Raw genomic sequence first — 23,282 nt, forward strand, 5'->3', positions numbered from 1 at the left:
ACTCAGTAAGAAAGGTGTGATTACTAGCTAATTATCTATCTCAGATGTATTGACATTTCTTCATCAAAATTTAAACCAAGAGGGATCAGTGTGTTGTGCTTTATAATCATCTTTGATTCAAGTTTCCTTAATTCAAGTGTGCGGTTTCCTCCTCTTTCTCTTGACGGTATCGCATCCAACACACAGAATTTTAGGAGATTTTAATTCAACTTATGTTTCTCATTAAAATGTCGGGCAACAGGGTACTTTCTATCATGTTTAGCAATTGCCCGTAAATGCTCTAAAACACACAGTTTTACCTTCTTAATGGTGCTGCCAATGTAGAATAAATTACATGGGCATTTTAAGGCATAAACCGCAAATTCTGTATCACAAGAAAAATGTTTCTTGATTTGAAAAGCAGGTTTGTCTTTACAAACGTTAACAGTTTTGCAATTCTCACTAAAACGACACGCTTTGCACTTGGTGCAAGTAAAGAAACCCTGTATAGGATTCAATTTGTTAGTTTCCTTAATGTCACTTGTCATTAACGTGTCTTTTAGTGATTTACTTCTTCTAAATGTTATCGAAGGGTATTGTCCAAGATTGTCCCTCAGGTCCTCATCTGTTTTGAGAATCTCCCAGAACTTTTTTTAAGCTCCTACGTACCTCCCAAGCCTAGTTATGGTATGTAGTTATAAATCTCAACTCATTTACTGTCGCTTGTTCTGCTTCTTTCTCCTTAAGCAACTCTTCTCTTTCTATTCTAGCGACCATATCAACCACTGATTGAATAGTTGCAACGCCATAGCCACGATCTTTAAATCTTTCGACCATGACTAGTTTTTATTTCTCATAATCTTCTTGTGAACTGCAGTTGCGCCTGGTACGTAATAGTTCCCCATAGGGGATACTGGTGATTACATTTCTAGGATGACAACTTTGAGCCAACAATAGGCTGTTGCCAGCCTTTTTTTTCTGTGTAATTTACTGCATATCACATTATTCACAATACTCCATTCCAGATCTAAAAATAAAAAAAATTCTCTGCTCATTTCACTTGTGAATTGTAGGTTACAATCATTCTGGTTCAAATTACTGACAAATTCCTCTGCTTGTGATTGATCACCATCCCAGATACAGAATACGTCGTCAATGTACCGTACCCAGAGGACGACATGATTATACCGATTGATGTTCCGGGACACCTGCTCCTCCCACCAGCCGAGGTAAAGACCTGCAAAGCTGGGGGCGAAGCAGGTTCCCATTGTCATCCCCTGGGGCTGTTTGTATAGAACATTATTGAAAATGAAAAAATTATTTTTCAAACAAAGCGTTATCATTTCCAGTAACATTTCTGTATGCAGGAGAAATGATAAAGATCTTTCTCTGAGAAAATGTTTGCATGCATCTACACCAGCTCCTTGCGGAATGCTCGTGTAGACTGCACACATCCATGCTCATTAGAAGGTAGCTGTCCTTCCATTCAATTCCATTGATCTTTTTTTTTTTTAAAATCCCCAGTATCCTTAACATAAGCAGGTAATCCCTGCACATAAGGTTGGAGAAAATGGTCTTCATACTTCGACACATTCTCAAGTAAACTACCGCGTGAGGACACTATATCTCCCTGGTGGTACTGTGGCATTTTTATGAATTTTAGGCAGGAGATATAAGATAGGAATTTTGGGGTCTTTACAATTCAGAAAAAGATATTCATTCTGTTCCAAAATACCCTCATTTCTCCAACCAGTCAACATTTTTGACACTGTTTCTATTGTTCTCATATTCTCTTTTAGGTGCCTTACAGTAATTTGTACAATCCAATAGTTGCTTCATTCCTTCCGCTAGGTACATTTGTAAAAGCCAGACCACCACATTTCCCCCTTTGTCTGCCTTTTTAATCACAATGTCTTTGCGTTCTTCCAAAGACCTGATGGCCTCTCTTTGAATCTTTGATACATTTTGTTTACTTTTTGATCCTTTCTTGTCAATGTTTTTTAGTTCTTGAATCATCCCTCTTTCAAAGCAATTTATTGCGTCATTATTGATTTGTGGGACGAAAATGGATTTTGGCTTAAAATTACTTTTGCCACTCATTCCAATGTCAATGTCCGTATTGATCAAATTTAAAAAAGGATCATCTATAAAGTCTTCTGTGTTACCTAGTTCTTGTACCACATGCAATGTTTCAATATCAAGGACATTTAGGCTTGTTGGAACCTCAGTCATGGCTTTGGATTTGCTACAAGCTACGTTGAGATATATATATATATATATATATATATATATATATATATATATATGTATATGTGTGTGTATATATGTGTGTGTATATGTGTGTATATATATATATATATATATAGATATATATAGATATATGAGATTCATACACCTGTGAGGCATAGAAGGGGCGTAACCACGTGACTTGGGAGTGGTCACAGCAAGATCTTAGAGAAGCCTTTCAGAAAGCTCCTAAAAACCTGGATTTTCAACCTCTCCGACGACTGGACTAGAGCCGCCATATAGACCCCCCCCCCCGTGCCTCCCGCATGACCGGGCCTTCAGGATTTCCAGCGCCATGATGCTCCCTCCGGAGCGAACGCCGCGCTCTACAAATACCCCTCCAAATATCCAAATATCCAAATATCCAAGATAAAACTTTACAGCAAAGAGCCCCTCAAAGGAGAACAAACTGAAACAGGCACTGAAGAGTCCATTCTAAGGACGGAACGCGTCTGCCATGCGTTTCAGCAATTTCCTTTCAATGCTTGCGCAACTTTATTCAAATAAAGCAGCTATTCCAGTCCCCCGGAGCATGGTCGCACTCTTTTCCAAGGCTTGGGAGAGAGATTGGTGTATATGTGTGTGTATGTGTGTGTGTGTATATATATATATATATATATATATATATATATATATATATATAATTCCTGAGGCAATGATGCCTGCGCCTGAAGGAGGCTGGAAAAAAGGTCCATAGAATATAATGTTTTCCATGAATTGCACAAGCACAGTTGGCATCAAAGGTGACAATTTGGTTCCAATTCCGCCATCTCAGGGAACCAGTTGCTTAGAGTTGAAGCTGCCAAGGGGAGCCTTCTTACGGCTGCAATAGGTTGTGTACAAACTGGAGTTCTGGACTTTTTGGTTCCGTCCAGAGGTGTCAGGGTACAACACCCAAAGACCCCGGAGTCCCACCTGCCTTGGTGCACAAATGAACAGAAACACGGGCTTCTCGATGGTGGCGTCAAAGACCAAAGGTTTATTACTGCAGGGACACAGAAGTCACAGAATCTACACACGGGCAGAATCTAGGAGACTGTTCGATTTGTACAAAGTGGGTTGCTCCTTATATACCAAAAATTGTGCTCTAGGCAAATATTTCACATGTCGGTACATTCCCAAACCTTTTGTGTCTCTAAACAATAAATATTTGGCGTTACACAGGAACTGTCGATAATATCTGATACCAAACATCACGAAGAGGGGTTCCCACCAGTCCATCACAATCCCTTGTCAATATTGCATTCAAGACCCGGACCGCCTCATCGTAAAGTTCGTTACCTCCCCCTAATAAAGGCCCGGAAGGAAAAGGAGCAGAGCCAGGTGCAGAAGATAGAAAACGGGATAAGAGATGTTTGTGGGTTGTAAATGGGCAAGGCTACCGGCTTCGGCCGCCTAATCATGATCAGGTACAATGGACAGGAAAACCAGTTCAGGTGGGCTGGCCTCGGGCAGAGGAGGCAGCCTTTGTCGAGTCATGCAGCTTCAGCGTGATCTGGTTTAAGGTGCACGTGTCATGTAAGAGGTGAATCTCCGGCTAAGGCTACGTGTCCTTAATCAAAGTGAAGTGAATGAAATGATCAGAGGCTATTGCATATGTGAGGGCAAGGAACCACAAAATGGCGGCCACGATCTAAGATGGATGCCGTGTGTATATCAGAAATGTGTCAGTGGAAGGAGTGCTCTTGCTCGTAGCGTAGCGAAAACACTAGGATATACTAAATGGATCATTTGCGGTTCGCTGATACTAATTTTATGTATTTCCGACAAACTTGAAAACACGGGTTCAAGTCGTCACGGAACCGTCACGGAACCTCAGACCCTCCTTTTGCCCTTACATAGGCAATTACTCAATCTATGTCTGAATCTAGTTCTATGCTCATCAGGTCAGTGACATGCTGTTGTATCATCATCCTTTCTCGTGTCTTTTCTCCAAATGCAGGTGGTTTCCTAAAACAGGTTGTAGCACAAAGACTACACAGAGCAGGACCACACTGGATAATCAGACAACATGAGAATAGTAATATTAAGATGACACCAATGACCATTAGAACTTTCCATCCCCACGCTGAGATCAGAGTCCAAACCCACTCCATAAAGGACCAGTTTCCCTTGTCTACATGTATTGAGTCCGAAATCTTGTGCAACTTAGAGATCGCCTCGTAGACTGTTGGAGCATTATTAGGAATAAAGACACAGCAGCTCGATTGGATCATTCTGCATACCCCACCTCGATCTGCAAGTATAACATCTAGAACCATACGGTTCTGCAATGTCATGAGCCTATCCGCCTGAAGCTCAGCTGTCAGATTGCTAAGGGCACCAGCAGTTTCGGTAATAGTAGATTCAACTACCCGTGTTAGCTGACGTATGTTTCTACTATTGGCCATAGGCCCCCAGAACGGAAGGAAGCCTTTGAAGAAGTCTCCAGCTTCCTGACCAGCTGTATCTTCCTTGCTGAAGACACCTCTCGCTACTCTTGTTCTGTGGTAATCAGGTGAAGCAGTGTATGTCGGAGGCAATAATCGAGCAATATAACATGATCCTGAGAAGTCGGCAGGCAACCATGTATAAGCTCTGTCTCGACAAATGAAATAGGTACCCCTAGCAGTAAGAAAGGCAGGGGAAGAGTTAGCCGGAAACACATAAGTCTCTACGCACTCACTCCTCCCTAGCTGAGCTCTCGGATTTCTCCCATTACCTTGCAAACAGACCTGACCTCGGTGAGGTACGACCCAGATTGGAGTTGAGCTTTTACGCTTGCTTTCTCCTAAACTAAGGCGATACTCTGAAGTATTCCAACTTAAATATACTCGCAATTCGTCTCTAGGGTAAGATGGAGTATTATTGACGTCTTTGATCATGTCAATAATTCCCTGGACTAAAGCTTTGTTGGCAGAGTTATATTTAGTGGAACGTGGTGGACGTGGAGGATAGGTTTCGAGAGCATAAGCAAAGATGGTTTGGAAAGCCTGAAATGATCCATTATAGCTGTAAGGCAAAACCAGATATGGAATACCTTTATCCATAGTGTGAGGTATCAAGCCACACACCCAACAGTCTGTCGTGTTAACTACCAGTTGGTGTTGGTGCAAGAGCTGTACAAAAGTATTATTAATGAATTCTGAGCGTCGAGCTTGCTCATGTTCTGGAAACGAGTGAAAAGAGTGTATAGAAGAAACAGTAGAAATAGCAGGATCAAGGGGAGGTACTGTAGATACTGGCACAAAAATCAAATTTATGCTAAAGACAATTCCACCCACCAGTGTTGCTAAAACAATCAAAAATGTAATGGCACATTGCATCAAGAAACATTTGCTATGAAGAATTCTATTTAGTCTGTTTCTGCGAACGTAAATCACATTCTTTCGTTGCAGCGCAGGAAGCTCCATCTTCTACAATCCGCTCGCGACCACTGATGATGTGTACGTAGATGAAAATGCCTCTGTCAGCCCTGGGAGTTCCCAGTACTAACAGAAAGATCGACCTTGTGTCAGACCCCTGCAAATTCAAACTAGGCACACAGCCACGACCCTACGGCTACCCAGACGGCAAGGCAATTTTAAAAACAATAAACAATAACAAACTTCCTGGCTGAAGGCAAAAGTTCAATGTATATAAATATCAAAATCACAATATGCAGTTGCCTGCTTTATAAGTTCGTTTTATGGCTTCTAAGGTTGTATCTTTTCTTCGCTGGTACTGTCTGATCGGAAAATAGTGTATCACTAGCAGCTGTTGCAGAGTTTACGTTCGCAGATGACAAAGTTTCTTCTGATGCTGGAGACAAATGTTCAATGTTCAAAGTAGTCTTTTCAAGAGGAGAGTCACGTTTCAAAGTGTCAGAAATCAAATCGGCATCGCTGAAAGGGACAAATTTTGGAGTTGCTTCAGATTCGGAGGCACCAATTCCCTTCTTCACCCAGTCGTCGTAGGGCAGCGGCAGTGGAACACGCTTTACGTGAGAAGCGTGGATCCAGTGCTTGCGACCAGCAACACGTACAGCTGTCCTCGTCGCCAGCAGGATTTGGAAGGGGCCGATGTAGCGAGGCTGAAGATTCTTTGTCCTCGCAAAATTTCTGACCACCACGTGGTCGCCGGGTTTCAGCTGATGCCCTGGACTCTCCGGAGGTTTTGGCAAAGCATCAAAGACCTGTTGATGAATAAGACTTAATTTAGCAGTCAAGTCGTAAAGATAGTCTATCAACATAGGATATTCAATGGAGCAGAATTGTTTAGGCCTTGGCACACCCCAGACATTTGCCGGGCGGCCAAATACAATCTCATATGGAGAAAGCCCTATTCTAGAATGCACTGTTGCTCTCGTTGATAACAAGGCCAAAGGAAGTGCGTCTGGCCAAGCCAAACCTGTGGATGCTTGAATTTTGGCTATTTTAAGCTTGAGGGTGCCATTGTAACCCTCGACTAAACCAGCAGACTGGGGATGGTTCGCACTATGAAATTTTTGTTTCAATCCTAGACCAGCACACACACTCTGCATAACTTTCCCTATAAACTCACTTCCGTTATCTGACCATACAATCCGTGGCATTCCAAACCTAGGGAAAAATTCTTTGAGAAGAATTTTGGCAGTTGATAAAGCAGTGTTGTCCTTTAGTGGGTATGCTTCTATCCACCTGGAAAAAGCACAAACTACCACCAGGACGTATTTTAAATTGTTGCAGCGTTCCATGTGAATGAAGTCTAACTGTATTACTTCAAAGGGACAGGAAGGAGGAGCAAAATGACCAGCTGGAGTTGGAGTTCCCTTGCCAGGATTATGCATCAAGCACACCATACAATTTTTCACCACTCTCTCTGCACACTTACTGATTCCCTCATTCTTCCAAACCGGAGCTAACATCTTACATATCCCTTTAGAACTTATGTGCGCCACTCCATGCGCCATCGTCACTACTGCAAGCACATACGCATCAGGCAACATCCAACGCTGCTGTTCTGTCAAATCGATCCAACATCCATTCGAGTCCAATTTGCCCGTACTTTCTCTCCATACGCGTTTCTCTTCCTCAGTCGCTTCTTTCTGAATCTCTTTCACACTTTCCATTGTGTCCTCACACATTCCAGACTCAGCAATCCATCTTGCAGACGTAGCAACATACATTCTACTCATCATGTCTCTAGCTGTCTGTTTAGCGGTTTCATCAGCAAAGGCATTTCCCCGACCAACATCATCCGTGATTGCTTTATGAGCACTGCACTTCACAATCGCAACTTCAGTCGGTAAGGTTAGAGATTCTAACAAGTCGTTAACTAGCTGACCATGTTGAATCTTAGTCCCATGGGACGTAATGAAACCCCTTTCTCTCCACAACCGGCCAAAACTATGGGCCACGCCAAATGCGTACTGACTATCTGTAAACACATTCACTCTCTTTCCCTCAGCTAAAACACACGCTCTCGTAAGAGCTATTAACTCTGCAGCTTGGGCAGAATTCTGACTCACTCTTGCAGTCTCCACAATCGTCTTCAAAGTCGTTACCGCGTAGGCAGCAGTCACATCACCATTCTCCAATTTAAAACATGACCCGTCCACATATAGCGTACCATCCGGGTCGGATAGAGGAGTATCCCTCAAGTCGATGCGACCTTTTGTCTCTTCCTCCGTTTTGAAATAACAGTCATGTGGCTCAGAATCACTCGACTCTTGATCAGTCGGCAACAATGTTGCTGGGTTCAATACATTGCATCTTTTGATCTGAATATGACTCGCTAATAACGTCAGCTCGTAACCAGATAATCTCGCACTAGTAAGGTGTTGTGTCTTCGTTCGGTTCATGAGTGTGTCCACTGCATGAGGAACCATGACCACTAGCATATTGTTCATCACCAAACCAGCAGATTGTCGAATGGAAGCTGCAGCTGCCGCTGTAGCCCTCAAACAACTAGGCAATGCTCTAGCTACCGGATCTAATGTTGATGAGAAATACGCACAAGGGCGTTGTTTATCACCAAACTTCTGTGTCAAGACACTCAACGCGCAACCTTCTCTTTCGTGAACGTAGAGCGTGAATGGCTTACTGTAATCAGGTGTGCCCAATACAGGAGCTGAACACAAAGCTTTTCGTAATTCAGCAAAACTCTCTTGACATTCATCAGACCATGGCACCGGACTCGGAACATTTTTCCCAGTCAAAGCTACCAACGGTTTTGCTAAAAGTGAAAAATTTGGGATCCATTGCCTACAGTAAGAGGTAATACCTAGAAAGGCACGTACTTCCCTCTGTGTGCGTGGAACACTCATTTGCATAATTGCTTTTATTCTTTCTGGGGTCAACTTCCTTCCCTCCTTTGACAAGAGATGACCTAAGTAGGTTACTTCTTGGCAGCAATATTGCATTTTGGAAGGTGACACCTTATGATTCAAATTAGACAAATGATGCAATAGTGAAATTGTAGCTGCTTTGCAAGTTTCCTTGTCATCGGCAGCCACCAAAAGATCATCTACGTATTGTACTAGGGCAGAACCTGGAGGAAGGACAAAAGAATCTAACTGGCTTTTTAAAGCTTGACTGTAAATAGATGGACTTTCACAGTAGCCTTGTGGAGCGCGTTTAAATCTGAAACTGCGACCTCCTAAACAGAAGCCAAAAATATCTCTGCTTTCCTCGGCTATCGGAATGCTGAAAAAGGCATTCTTCAAGTCGATGACTGAGAACCATGTAGCTGTAGCAGGAATCAATGTTAACAAGGCAGTAATGTCTGGCACTACAGGAAACTGCGGAATTACAATCTTATTAACTTCTCTAAGGTCTATGACAAACCTATAGACTGGAGGCTTTGTAGGATCTGTTCGTTTCAAAATCGGCAATACAGGACTATTACAAACATTTCCTCGCGTTTCTTCAACCACACCTTTTTTAATCAAATCTTGCACAATCAATAAGAGTGCACGCTCACCTTCATTCGATATTTTATATTGAGGAATTCTTGGAAATTTCACATTCGCTTTCAAAGTTACTACATACGGTGGAATCTCTAGTAGACCTACATCATTGGGACCAGTCGCCCAAAGAGAATCAGGGAGTGAACGTAGCTCCGGCGGGAGTTTGTCCATTGACAAGTACATCGGAGAGGTGAGTCTTTTACCCAAAGTAAGCTGTACTCCTTCCGGAGAACAGTACAATGTCGCATATAGTCGTTTTAACAAATCTAAACCAAGCAGATTTTCATTACAACCTGTCGTCAAAATTAAGGGTGCTTTCAATTGACACGGTCCAACAGAAATAGACAAAGGACCAGATATCGGATTGTACACAGGGGCGCCTGAAAAACCTACGGAAACATTTGTTGAGCCAGACAAAGGTGCGCCAGGGAGTTTCGCATGCATGATAGAACTTTTTGCGGCACCAGTATCCAACAGAAACGGTTCGACTACACCTGATGTTGCTACTGCGACATAAGGCCCACTCTGATCCACTGGAACTGATACTACTCCCTCTCTCTGTCCATGGCTGTCCTAGTACCCATTTTGTTGAAAACCCTCTTCAACTTCACAATAATCCTCAACAAGATATTGCTGAGATCTATTCTGTTGAGCTGACTGTACATTTCGCTGATCAAAGTGATTAGAAGGACGATCATTAGTTTGTGGAGGCATAGCACCTCGTCCTCGTCCTCTAGAATTCTGCACAAAACCACCACGACCTCTCTGAGCTGCTGCTGCATTATTTTGCGCTAAGATCTGACAATCATTTTTATAGTGACCCTCTTTCTTACAGTACGCACACTGATTCCACTGGTATTGAGGCCTGGTCGAATTATAATCTGTCTTTTGATACGAATTCTGTTGCATATTAGTCTGATTCGTGCGAGGCGGATACGCCTGCTGTAAAAGAACTTTAGTCTTTAAATCTTTCGTTTTCTTCTCTGATTTCTCCTTTTCCTCTTTATCCCTATTTTCGTAGTACTGTGCAGTCGCAAGTATTTGCGCTGTCGTAGATACAGCCCACGCACTTTCTGAGTCTTTCAATTTATTGCATAATTCGGGTAACAAATTATGCACAAATTTATCGACAAACAATCTCTGTCCTCCTTCAGTGCTCATATCCTGACCACTATGGTCTACAAAAGTCTCTTCGAACCTCGTGAAGAAGTCGGAGACACTTTCGTCTTTCTTCTGCTTGCATGCGGATAATTTATCCCAATTAACACGCAATGCTGGCATCAGAGTCTTCATTAAATCTATTATTCTACCTGGCAGATTAGCAATTAGGGGTTCGGGTTTCGCACCACCTATTTGTTGAGCATCTGCTGCAGTGATAGCTGCCCAATCACCACCTAAAGCAGCCTGATGATCCTCTCTACGAATTTTAGCCCACACTGGTTGTGGAACTACATTACCAAACAACATATCAATGTCGGCTAAGTTCATTATACAAGCCTCAACTGTCTGTGTCAATTCCTTGTAATATCCGGCTGGATTCTTACGTGGATCTGGCAAGGCCTGTTTCACTGCTAACACTTCTGCTCGCTTCCACGGAATATGTATCCATACTCTTTGGAACTGTGCTGGAGCAGCTGCAATACCCGCATTATCATCACGTTGTACTGCTTCGCGCCAAATTGGAGGAACTTCCCTCATAGGATATTGGCGACTTGGCTTCATTCTACCTTTCTCTAAATCTCTCGGCGAACGAAGAGATGGATCATTCCTAAAACTCAAAATGAGTTCCATCGCTTCCTTTATATTATCGCCCACTATCATTCCAGCAGCAAACTCTTTTTGAATCTTAATTAAATCTTCCAAATCTGATTCGACATCGTCTTCTTCTATTTCCTCACGCAACAACGAGCACATCTCGTCGAAGACGTATCGCTGCGTTGGCTCTCCCCATTGCATAAATGTCTCTAACACATCTTTCGTATTATATCTTCTAACTTTTGTAATCCATCTGAGAGCTGTGGAGTCTAAAACTCCCCGTTCCTCAGTACTTGGAAGCTGACTCCGTCTCTGAACAGAGTCAGGAGTAGGAGTCTTAATCAAGGTTTTATATATAGGAGACAGCATATTAGTAACAGAATCAGTAATTCTTCGACGAACAGAAAGTGGAGTTAGTACACTCGCAGACATAGAGAATGCAGTAGAGGTAGGAATAGATGACGAAACAGTAGGAGTATCGAGGAAAATAGTTTGAGGACCAATAGGTACAGTGGTAGGTATAGGAGCGGGCAGTGCAGGAAGAGGAGGAGCTGTAGGAACATTTACATTCACCACAGGAAGTATAGGAACTTGGTTCTGAGGAACAAGAGCACCAGGTTGTCCAGCAACCGGCAATTGAACATTCGGGATGAGTGGAGCCGCAGCACCTTGTGCATACGGTGGAGGCGACCGTAACAGATAAGATAGCAGAGGATCGTTTTCGGAATCCTCCAGTATCTTAGCCATTTTCGATGGCAAGGCAGGATAGCACTTGTCAATCGCTAGGTTACGCTCTCTAATGGCTACATCTATGGCCTTCTCACACTCGTTAGCCTGCAACTGTTTAGTCGCTTGCTCTAGAGTTAACTCTTCTAGTTCTTTTTGCTCTTTCTTCAACCTTTTCATTTCTCTCTGTTTGGATTCTTTCCGCCAATAACGAAAAGAGTCAAACATTGCCGGCCGGGCTTTCTTCCTAAACAATTTCGCTTCTAAATTGTCGAGAATCTCTTGTTCAAAACTACCATGCAGTGGCCAACTAAGGACACCATCCTTCTTACAATAACGGACCCATATCTCATTATAAGTTATAGGACCCACACCATACTTACAATATAGGTCATATAGGGGAGTCCCAATCGGAGGAACCAGACAGGAATCCTCTAATTGTGAGTCACTGTTGCAACTAAAACAAGACAACATTTTCCGACTTACCATTCTCAGTCCGGAACACAAAACAAACAAAACACGAAACAAATTGTGCACTTGAACCAAGAACTTAGGCCTACCAAAACGAACTGATGTATCGATACCCAAAACTGAACCAAATAGATTATCGTAACTAGAACAACCAATGATAATCTTACAAAACCAAACCAAACCAAGAACCGATCAAGGATTTTTAACAATCCTCACAAAAGTAACCAGCTAGCTATCACTAAATACTTAACTGAGGCACTGAAGACGTCACCAAGGAGAAACCCGTCACGTTTCGCCGTACTAAGGACTGCACCACTTCGGGTCCAAGACAGGGCGACGGTCAAGGCAACGGCCCACTGCAGCCGTCCTGAACGGGAACCCTCGTGGAAGAGAACTTCAGGGCCACTTTTGCGATATGCCGGGATCGATGAAGTGGGGCGCCTCCCTCAGGAATCTTCACACGAAGCTTCTCGAACTCTTCAGGCTTTTGGACCGGTACCGAATGACGTCGCCCCACGTTGGGCGCCAATTGGAGTTCTGGACTTTTTGGTTCCGTCCAGAGGTGTCAGGGTACAACACCCAAAGACCCCGGAGTCCCACCTGCCTTGGTGCACAAATGAACAGAAACACGGGCTTCTCGATGGTGGCGTCAAAGACCAAAGGTTTATTACTGCAGGGACACAGAAGTCACAGAATCTACACACGGGCAGAATCTAGGAGACTGTTCGATTTGTACAAAGTGGGTTGCTCCTTATATACCAAAAATTGTGCTCTAGGCAAATATTTCACATGTCGGTACATTCCCAAACCTTTTGTGTCTCTAAACAATAAATATTTGGCGTTACACAGGAACTGTCGATAATATCTGATACCAAACATCACGAAGAGGGGTTCCCACCAGTCCATCACAATCCCTTGTCAATATTGCATTCAAGACCCGGACCGCCTCATCGTAAAGTTCGTTACCTCCCCCTAATAAAGGCCCGGAAGGAAAAGGAGCAGAGCCAGGTGCAGAAGATAGAAAACGGGATAAGAGATGTTTGTGGGTTGTAAATGGGCAAGGCTACCGGCTTCGGCCGCCTAATCATGATCAGGTACAATGGACAGGAAAACCAGTTCAGGTGGGCTGGCCTCGGGCAGAGGAGGCAGCCTTTGTCGAGTCATGCAGCTTCAGCGTGATCTGGTTTAAGGTGCACGTGTCATGTAAGAGGTGAATCTCCGGCTAAGGCTACGTGTCCTTAATCAAAGTGAAGTGAATGAAATGATCAGAGGCTATTGCATATGTGAGGGCAAGGAACCACAAAATGGCGGCCACGATCTAAGATGGATGCCGTGTGTATATCAGAAATGTGTCAGTGGAAGGAGTGCTCTTGCTCGTAGCGTAGCGAAAACACTAGGATATACTAAATGGATCATTTGCGGTTCGCTGATACTAATTTTATGTATTTCCGACAAACTTGAAAACACGGGTTCAAGTCGTCACGGAACCGTCACGGAACCTCAAAACAACAGTATTTTAAGTCCGAATTTAACTGAAGTGTCTGTCCTTTCAATCCCAGTTCACATTGGGTTTGCCTTTGCCCCTTTTATTATTTGCACTTTGTGCGAACAATTCATGTAGAAGTTCCTTTTGTTTGAGACTACTATCTTTTGCTTACACATGTTATGGCTGGTTTGTCTGTGGCTGAATGTATTTTATTTTAGCTGCATTTATTTTCCAGACCATTCTTCAAATTCTGGAATTGCTGCTTCGTGCATTCTGTTCCCTCCATAATTTCTGATGAGTTTAGGGTTTCCTAATGAACCTGCGTGCAAGGTTGACTAATGTAGCCCTTCTTCATACACTTTTACCTTTTTTTGCTCGCACCTGTCCTTTCCATTTATGCTGCCAACTAAATCACTGTCACATGATTGACCTCCAGCTTTTTGAAATAGGTTGTTATAAGAAACTTGCACTTCTAACTTATGTATTTATTTATAACGCATTCATACCGTTTTTTTTTGGTCAGACCTCTTCGTCAATTGGTTTGTTCAAGTGTCTTGCACATTTTGCTTCCACCTACCACGGCATGGGGAAGAGGGCTAGCATACTTCATCTATTGACTGTCTTGCACTGAGTGATCTGTATACAAATGAAGGTATCTGATCCTACAACTGACCAGCCTGGATCTCAACAATTGATAAACAGAACGAAGTGGCTGATCAGGATTACTTAAAGAAAATTCAAGAACCACACAGCCAGTATGTACTGCGTGGTCAACAGTTGTATATTACAAACAAATTTATTTTCATTTATAATCCATTTTCATTAGTTGATCAAAAACATGACATAAAAGGAAGTTTCTGTCAAGACAGTCAGTTCAAAAACATACAGTTATATGTACAATATATACAGATATACAGACATTTAAGGTAAATACTCAAGATTTCACGACACCAACAAGAACCTTCAAAGAAATTACATTACAAACTGATTGCGACATGGACAGCTTTTACACAAAGCACAATATTTACAAATGGGAAAGAACCAGTCCTTTGACTAGAATACCAGTGGACAGGCGGATCTAAAGTTGGAATGGGCTTGCCTGTCTGTCTCACAACACCTGTGGTAGAATATTTTAAAGATTGTCAGCAAGGGCCCACGAAAGTGGTGTTAGTCCATAGCTGCACCCTTCTTTCTTGTCACAGGCTGTGAGTTGTTGTGAGACAGGCAGGCAAGCCCATTCCACCTCTAGATCCGCCTGTCCACTGGTATTCTAGTCAAAGGACTGGTTCTTTCCCATTTGTAAATATTGTGCTTTGTGTAAAAGCTGTCCATGTCGCAATCAGTTTGTAATGTAATTTCTTTGAAGGTTCTTGTTGGTGTCGTGAAATCTTGAGTATTTACCTTAAATGTCTGTATATCTGTATATATTGTACATATAACTGTATGTTTTTGAACTGACTGTCTTGACAGAAACTTCCTTTTATGTCATGTTTTTGATCAACTAATGAAAATGGATTATAAATGAAAATAAATTTGTTTGTAATATACAACTGTTGACCACGCAGTACATACTGGCTGTGTGGTTCTTGAGTTTTCTTTAAGTAATCCTGATCAGCCACTTTGCACTGAGTGATGGCATTTTCCCTGATCACATGTAGCTACCTGAAAAGGAGTGCACATTAGTGCCAAGGCTGGCTTGCCTGTGCTTCTGGCCATTCATTAATTTTTACATTTCTGTTTAGTATTTTTCATCAGTTTGCTTTTGCAAATTTGTATATTTTTGCACCCCAAAAAAACACACGCTTGTTGGGGCCAGACATATTGGCTTTGCAATGCTTACTATATAGCCACATAAAGACAAAAACTGTTGTTCGGTTGAATACGTATGATGTTTTTAGGGCTGGACTGCTGTGGGAATCCTGTTTATGTGCTACTATTTATCAGGCTCTGTTCCAAATTATTAAATCCATACACTTGCTCTCCTAATAGGCTCTTTATCGTAGTTGTTTAATATGTTCACAGAGAACAGAAAGCAAAGAGGAACAGCCAATGGGTACCAACCTTGCCTAACAGCTCCCATCACTTGGATGCAGTGCCTTGCTCCACAACAATCAACAGAAATCGAATGGGCCGGGATAAGAAGAGAACTTTCCCTCTTTGGTAAGTTTGGTCTTCTGAGAGACCACTTCTGGCTTGTGACAATGAGGCTTAAAGATTAGAAATTCCATCCCTAAGCTTTAATGGGAGAAGTTTTGTCTAATACTTTAATGTCATACACTGGGTGGAACAAATTGTGTTTCTGACTGGATCTCATCCAGTTGAGCTCAAATACTTATAACCATCTGGCATCTGAATAGACTACAGTTTTGTAGCCACCCAATTGTGATTTTGGCCTCTGGTTGTATGTAAACAGAGAGAGAGACCTTATTTTGTACCTGCCTAAAGAGGAACTTTATCTCTATACAACCGGAAATGTGTATCTTAGTTGAAAACTACCCCGATTCCTTTGTGGCCAGGCCCTTTCCTTGACCTTTTCTGATGTTATTGGCTGAATCGCCATCCTTTTCAAAACTCGCCAATGTAATAAACTGTGAATGGAATTCCCTGTGCAGTTCTAAAATCATGTTTGGAAAACATTTTGGACCGCAGGCTATTGTTTTAGATATTTTATCATATGCAGTACTGTTTTCTTCGAAGAAATTATTTTAAAAGAAAGTAACTTAAGGCCTCCTTTTAAGTCTGACATAACAGAAGTAATTCAATAAACCGGGGGTCCTAATTTCCTCCAAACCCATGTTTTTCCCTCCACTCTCGTATGAGGGGGAGGGACTACTGGGTTACACTGTAGTTTTCACTTTCTCTGCAAACTGTCCATTAGTTTGTCTGCCACAGGACTGCTCGGTCACAGTGACGGTTATCCTGCTCTCTTGAGAAGAGCTCTATTTTTTTTTTTTTATTCTGCTGTCGCTCATTTACATGCCCATCTCCTAAAGTCTAGGGAAAATATTAAAAGGCCCACACACACATGGACAAAGCTCCCTGCATAATGGGGCTATTTACATGTTTATAGAACAACTCCTCCTGGTTTGTGCTGTCTTCTCTGAACAAAAACATGTGTTGAGACTGCTCATTAAAGATGGCACGTGCTAGGCAAACGGTCAGCACTGTGGACAGAGCTGCCATGACCTCTCCTTTCACACTTTTAAGATTCTGCTAGACAGGTGAGGATCTCCAGATATGGTGGGTGCTCCTGCACCAGGGTGTAGAGGCCAACCCTAACCTGCCCTTGTGGACCATCCACCCAAGTCTAAATAAGGCCCTTAATCTTGATATTATGCTGAAGTAGGTTTGATGGGAACATTTCACTTTCTACAACAAGTTATCATCCCACTTTAGGCTTGCCGTTGATTCACTCAGGCTTCCGTTTGCTAAGTTGTCAGATGTCAAGTATCCATAAATTGTGGCATGAATTAAAAAGGAAATGAAGATTTATAAAGCGCTCTAATACTCAGAGGTGGTTAGGCGCTGAGCCAAAACGAAGAGGTCGAGACCTCTGAAAGCGGATAGCAAATACAGATTATTGATTAAAGAGCCATGTTTTTAGTGCCTTTATGAAGGTCAGCAGATCAGTGTTCCTTATAGGCCAAGGAGTTCCTCAGTCTGACAGTACAGACCACAGAAACTACTGCCGCTCCACGCAGACCTTTTAATTCTAGGAGTCGCTAGGTTATCTGCTGATGCAGATCGAGAGGCCTGGTTGCAATGTAGCGCAGAATGTTTTGTTGAAGATATTCAGAGCCTATGTTATGCAGAGACTTGAAGATGATACATAAAGCCTTGAAGTCCATGTGCTTCCTAATAGGAAGCCAATGCAGCTGAGCTAAAGATTGCGACACAGATTTATGTTTGGGAAAACCCAGCAGTAGCCGTGCTGCAGCATTTTGCACACTGTGTAGCTTATTAAGAAATATTTTCTGGATGTTCATAAAAAGGGCATTACAGTAATCTAGCTTTGATTCAATGAGAGCAGATACAATGGTTTTCTGCAAATCTGGTGGAATGAAGGGAAAAACCTTCCTTAGCAATTTAATGCTAAAGAAGAAGGCAGAGGTAATATGATCGATGTGGCCCTCGAAAGACCGTTTGCTATCAAAAAGGCCTCTAAGGTTGTGTTTTTTTATTTTTTACCTTAGTGACTGGAGTAGGGAGGGTGCGAAGCTCCTGAGGCCCCCAGCTCAGAGACCAAAAGGAAAAATTCCTTCCGAATAGTAGTACCTCCGTTTTGGATGAGTCTGCATAGGACACCAGCTAAAACCCAAAAGAATGTCAGTTGCCATGCTAGATTATGCCAGCTAATTCTTAAAGTTTCTACCATGAACAATTTAAAGGCCACGTCAATGTTGTGAACAGTAGAAATATGTCCTGTGCTTCTTCACCATCCTTCTACTTAGCGATGAGCGTAGGCTATTGTTTGAACCATATTCTTCACAAGGCCTCATGAGCCACCTACCCAAAACAATACCAACACACTTCAGCTACCTAATTGTAAACTGCATCATCCTCAAAACTACCAAATTACAATGGAAAGTAATTTTAATTGAACAGGCAATCAGAAGATAAGTCAAGCACTCCCATTGGGAATTTGACTTAACTTATGTTTCAAAGTGACAAATTCACCTTGAGATACTGGTGTATCACATCTGTGTATGAAATCACTTTCATAAACTAATACCTTCTGCCTAATTACGACTTTGTTGTTCGGATTGCTGACGCTTTGACAGGTTTAGCATCCTTTTCACTGATTCCATTGGATGTTAACTTTTACTTGAAGATAGCTATTTCTTTCTGACTGCGACCAGGATTAATTAGGACTTTTGCTGGATTACCTTTGTTTCTCCCTTCCTGGGAATATATGCATTAAGATTGTCCGCCTACCAAAGTATAGGGGAGTAATATGAAGCTGGCCACAAATGAGTTGTCTCTGTTAAGGGGATTTACCTAAAAGAACTTCAACAGGAATAATTGGGTAGACTAAGCTAGCAAGGTGTGGACAGATGGTGTGTTCCGTGGGTCAGAACTTTTGGCACTTAATTATCAGTCACTAACCATTGGGGAATGTGGAGTTTCACTTGATTTTCCTCACTCAGTTTCTCTAAATGTCCTGTCCCCCCGGGCTCCCCACCACCTCTAACACCAACCCTTACAGGCAAGTGGGGTTGGCAGTATTCCTGAATAAGGACTATGTTGAACAATATGAATTGTGATAAACTTGTTATAAGCATTCTGAGTTTAACGTCTAATTTTCACAATCAGAAGTATTTTGACGAACTGTATTAGACCTGTTTCAAAGAATAGGTGTTCTTTTGACTTAACCTCTTCAGTGCTCATGACAAGCTCAGCTCGTCATGAGACACGGTGCTCGTGTGCTCATGACGAGCTGAGCTCGTCATGACCACACCCATTATCATTATGGCCCAGCAGAGGAATATCCTGCGCAGCCAAGGTGTTAAACATGTTGGTTTGACAGTTTTTCAAGGGAACACCAAAAATTGTTTGGAGCTTTACCGACTCTTCCAGTGAAAAGTGTCAATGGTATTCTTTTAATTTCACAAAAAGGACCATTGGAATAATCCTGGTGCTGGCCCGTACTAACATTTCGTAGAAGTCCTAGCATCTACGAACCTCTGAAGGTTGATCCGAGAACTGCTTTTGAAGTGTGCATGTATGAAAGTGAGCTGCTACATTGTAAAACAGGATAAGCCTAAATGGGTCAGGCTAAGAAGAGTCTTAAATTATCACGGGAGCCATTTTATTTTATTTTATACTGCCTAACAACTGCCTCAGCACTTTAGAGTAACTGCAGAGTTTAGTTGGCTCACTTTAATCCTATTTTTCTTTTCTTTGCTGAAACCATGCCATGCTGATTGGGGAGATTGATCTTGAAACTCAAGTCTCCAGCCCATCAGTTCAGTTTCTCCTATTTGCATTAAAAATACATCTGCAGTATGCTCATTTTTTGCTTGTATGGAGCCCAGGAACTCTTGAGGTTTTCACTTCCTCTTTCTTTATTACTTTTTTGCATCAAAGTTTTGATGACCATGACCCAGCAGTGATACACGAGAATGCTTCCCAGCCAGAGGTTCTTGTTCCAATACGGCTCGACATGGAGATTGATGGGCAGAAACTGCGAGATGCTTTCACTTGGAACATGAATGGTAAGCACTGCATTTCTTGCTGGCTTTTCTGCAACTTCTTCTCATTTTTGAGGCATACTGGCCACTGTGCTCTAGGTACGTCTTCCATTGTGTAAATGTGGTCAAATGTGCATGGTGAAAAGCTCCAGATGCACGGTTTCCTAACATTAAAATAATAAATGAAGCCACTTCTTTGGATGTATAGTTGATGCACTTACTGGTGCCGTATATTCTGTTCATTTAAATGGTAACTACTTTAATTTGATTCTGTTTATCATTGCTTCATGTTTGTCATCTTCGTAAATTAACATTTTCAATTTTTTTTTTTCATGAAGTCCCTTCAATGAGCAAAAACTATGTATGTGTGTTGTCCAACAGTACCTGGAAGGTGACATAAGTAGCGGTAGCTTCCCACAGAGCTGGGGAACCGGGCTTTGTTTATATTATGAGTCTCTCATCCATCTGCCACAGCTTTTTAAAAATTTAAGTACACACAATACCCCTGATGTAGCAGCTCCTGAAATTAGTTTATAGCAGCATGTTAGTGTGTTTTCCTCTTGGCTTTATGATCCAGGTGCTCTTTTATGTTCTTTATGATCAACTTAATCTATTGCGTTCCTTGTGTTATGGATGTTCATGATTCTGTTAATCTTTTTCCATTGTCATAGGTATTTTTAGAATAGGTATGTGTGACAATGGGGTTGTTGGATATTGGTCACCACAAAATTTCCTGGACTGTAGCCCATGATGATGATGCTGAGCCATAGGTAAAATAGAGTGGAAAAAAGACAATATTACAATTTTGATCTATGTCAGCAATGGTTACGGGTATACCCTGAACCATTTAGGGTATTCTCATCAAATGCATTGTAGGCTCTTTTTGAACAGTGATGCGATGGATGTATGTGGGAGATATTTCAATTAAAATTTTTAAAGGCCACAATAGACTGCATCTTGCGGGTTCCTCCCTTGCAGCAGTGCTTGCCCTGTGAGGAAATTGGCACGTTGAAGTACTGTTTATTTGCACAAAACTACAGATGTTGTCTCATTTTTGTAAAGTGGACCTCCAGGCAAGTTTGTGTGTGTGGAATAAATATATGAAAGAACAAATAATTTAGAACTGCCAGATGGATGCTTGGGGGAGTCTCTCCTGATCCGTACCTCATTCATGCTACACATTGGGTCTATCATGAACCTGACCTCATTCTTGCTACAGATGAAACACCTCAAGTGTTTTTCCCGTTTTCCTTTCCCTACTGTAACCTATAAGTGTATCATTTGTGTTCTTATTAGGGGTTCAGTGTAAATTGCCTAAATATTAAACCGATTGGACTAAACTTGTCATCTAAATTACTGTTTTCTTTATTTCCTTCCTATTCATCCACATCTCAGAGAAGCTGATGACTCCAGAAATGTTTGCAGAAATTCTCTGTGACGATTTGGATTTGAATCCTTTGACGTTCGTCCCTGCAATTGCTTCTGCCATCAGACAACAAATTGAGTCGTATCCTACAGACAGTATCTTAGAAGACCAGTCTGATCAGCGGGTCATTATAAAGGTAGTGCAGTAGGGTCCGTTTGTGGGAGATACATTGAAAAGCCCTTTTGATAGAAAGGGGTTAACCTCCTTGAATCAGTTCTCAACTAAGGCATGCTTTCAGGGAAATTAAAAAAAAGATAGAGTTCACTGCTGGGAATGTGAGCGGCCCAGCACTTTCATTTTTATTTTCGATTTTGGTAGGTATAACAAGAATTTTCACAACTTTATCAAGGCCGTCTCTGCAATGAAGCTGTTGTGAGGACAGTAAATGAATGCCATCCAATGAGGGATATTGTTTACTATTCTTTGACGTTTTTTGCAGCTTTACTTATTACTTTTGATGTTGAAAGTTTTGCAGATACCCTGTATCTGAAAGAAACAGGTTAGTATTAGATTCCTTACCTTAGTATCCCCAGGCGTCAGACTGGATCCGGAAACTTTTGCGTAGCAGTACCCTTGCTCTTCGGTAGGCGTCGTCTGTGGCTCCGCGTCAGTCGTCAGCGCCATCGGCGCCGGGATGACGTCGCCGGAGTACTTAGACGCCGCCCTCGCTCGCTGACGTCAGTCCCTATTTTTTCCGCGCCAGCAAACGCCGATCCGGAAAAAGTGGTACCCTTAGTCAATTTTTGACAAACTTTTTCGATCATTTTTAATCTCTATTCGAAGTCGAACGACTCAGACGGTGCCGGTAGGGATGCCCGGGTTTAAGCCCTGCGTCGACTGCAACAGACTGTCGCCGGTTTTTTCATTTCCTTGGTGCCAGACCATGATGACAAGTCGTGCCCCGACTGCTGGGCCTTGACGTCGAAGGCTAGGCGGGAGCAGTCCCGTAAGCGCCTCGAGCTCAGTCAGTCGGCCCCGTGCTGTTCGAGTTCCTGGTCCAGAAGGAGGTCTAGGGACCGGTCGCGGGCCGGAGCTATCAAGGCTCGGAGGATCGACACCACTCCTCGAGCTCCAATTCCTCAGGTAAGAGGCACAAGAAGTTGAAGAAGCGGCATCCCTCTTCCGACTGCTCCTCCCCGTCCCACCCCATACCGCCCCCCCCCCCCCGATGCGGCTGGGGGTTCGGGTGACACTGCCCACGTCGCGACCTGCTCCATACCCGCTGGTACCTGGTCAGAACGCGACGCCGGAGGAGATCGACGCCTTCCACCCGGCCATTAGTTTGCTCACTCCTTCGGGTTCTGCGGCGCCCCGACTGGGAGCCCAAGCGGGCTGGATGCTTCGGCCCCGGCGCCGTCAGCGACTTCGGTCCCGACGCCGCAGGGCCCCACTGGATCTGGATCCGGGTCGTCGCAGGTCGACCGCGCCGGCCCCTAGGGTGTCGCCTCCGGCGCAGTCTACAGACGATGTCGTCCTCTGTCCCCCCACGGACGACTTCGTCCTCTGTCCCCCACGGACGAATCCAAGAGGTACGAACAGTATGGTAAGAAGATGTTCTCCTCACTGAGTTTGGGGTTGTGGTCAGTTAATACTGCGTCCTTCTTGGGCCGTTATACCCACTCTCTGTGGGACACGGTCGCGGACGTGCTGCTACAATGTCCGGTGGAGGCCCGGACTAAACTCGCCCAAGCCCTTGCATGGGTTGAGATCCGGCACGGTATTCCATCCGATGTGGGCTGGATACAACGGACTCACTGGGTAGAGCGATGGCAACGAGGGTGGCGATTTGTTACCACGCCTGGCTGAGGTCCGCCAACTTTTCGGCTGATGTCCAAAACACCCTTATGGACATGTCGTTTGATGGCCGTCGCCTTTTTGGCGACAAGGCAAACAGTGCTCTTTAGCGCTTTAAGGACCCCAGGGCTACGGCCAAGTCCTTGGGCCAGTCGGCCCCGCTCCAGCAAACTGCTGCCTTTCGCTCCTTTAGTGGCCAAGGAAGGGGAGTCCCCACACGTCCAGCCACGGGCCGCAAACTAACATCCAGCGTGGTGGCGG

General features: G+C 43.2%; 1 protein-coding gene across 2 annotated transcripts in view; it reads left to right on the plus strand.

Moving 5' to 3' along the window:
- SMARCB1 (SWI/SNF related BAF chromatin remodeling complex subunit B1) overlaps nt 1–23,282 on the plus strand; it is a 73,122-nt gene that overhangs the window by 22,853 nt on the left and 26,987 nt on the right. For both annotated transcript variants that reach the window (XM_086942747.1, XM_086942746.1), the window contains exons 4-6: nt 15,633–15,770; nt 19,698–19,825; nt 21,197–21,363. In XM_086942747.1, coding sequence (XP_086798873.1) covers nt 15,633–15,770; nt 19,698–19,825; nt 21,197–21,363 — 433 coding nt within the window. The remainder of the gene's footprint in view (nt 1–15,632; nt 15,771–19,697; nt 19,826–21,196; nt 21,364–23,282) is intronic.

This window comes from Lissotriton vulgaris, chromosome 11 (assembly GCF_964263255.1).
Source record: "Lissotriton vulgaris chromosome 11, aLisVul1.2, whole genome shotgun sequence".
Lineage (NCBI taxonomy): Eukaryota > Metazoa > Chordata > Amphibia > Caudata > Salamandridae > Lissotriton > Lissotriton vulgaris.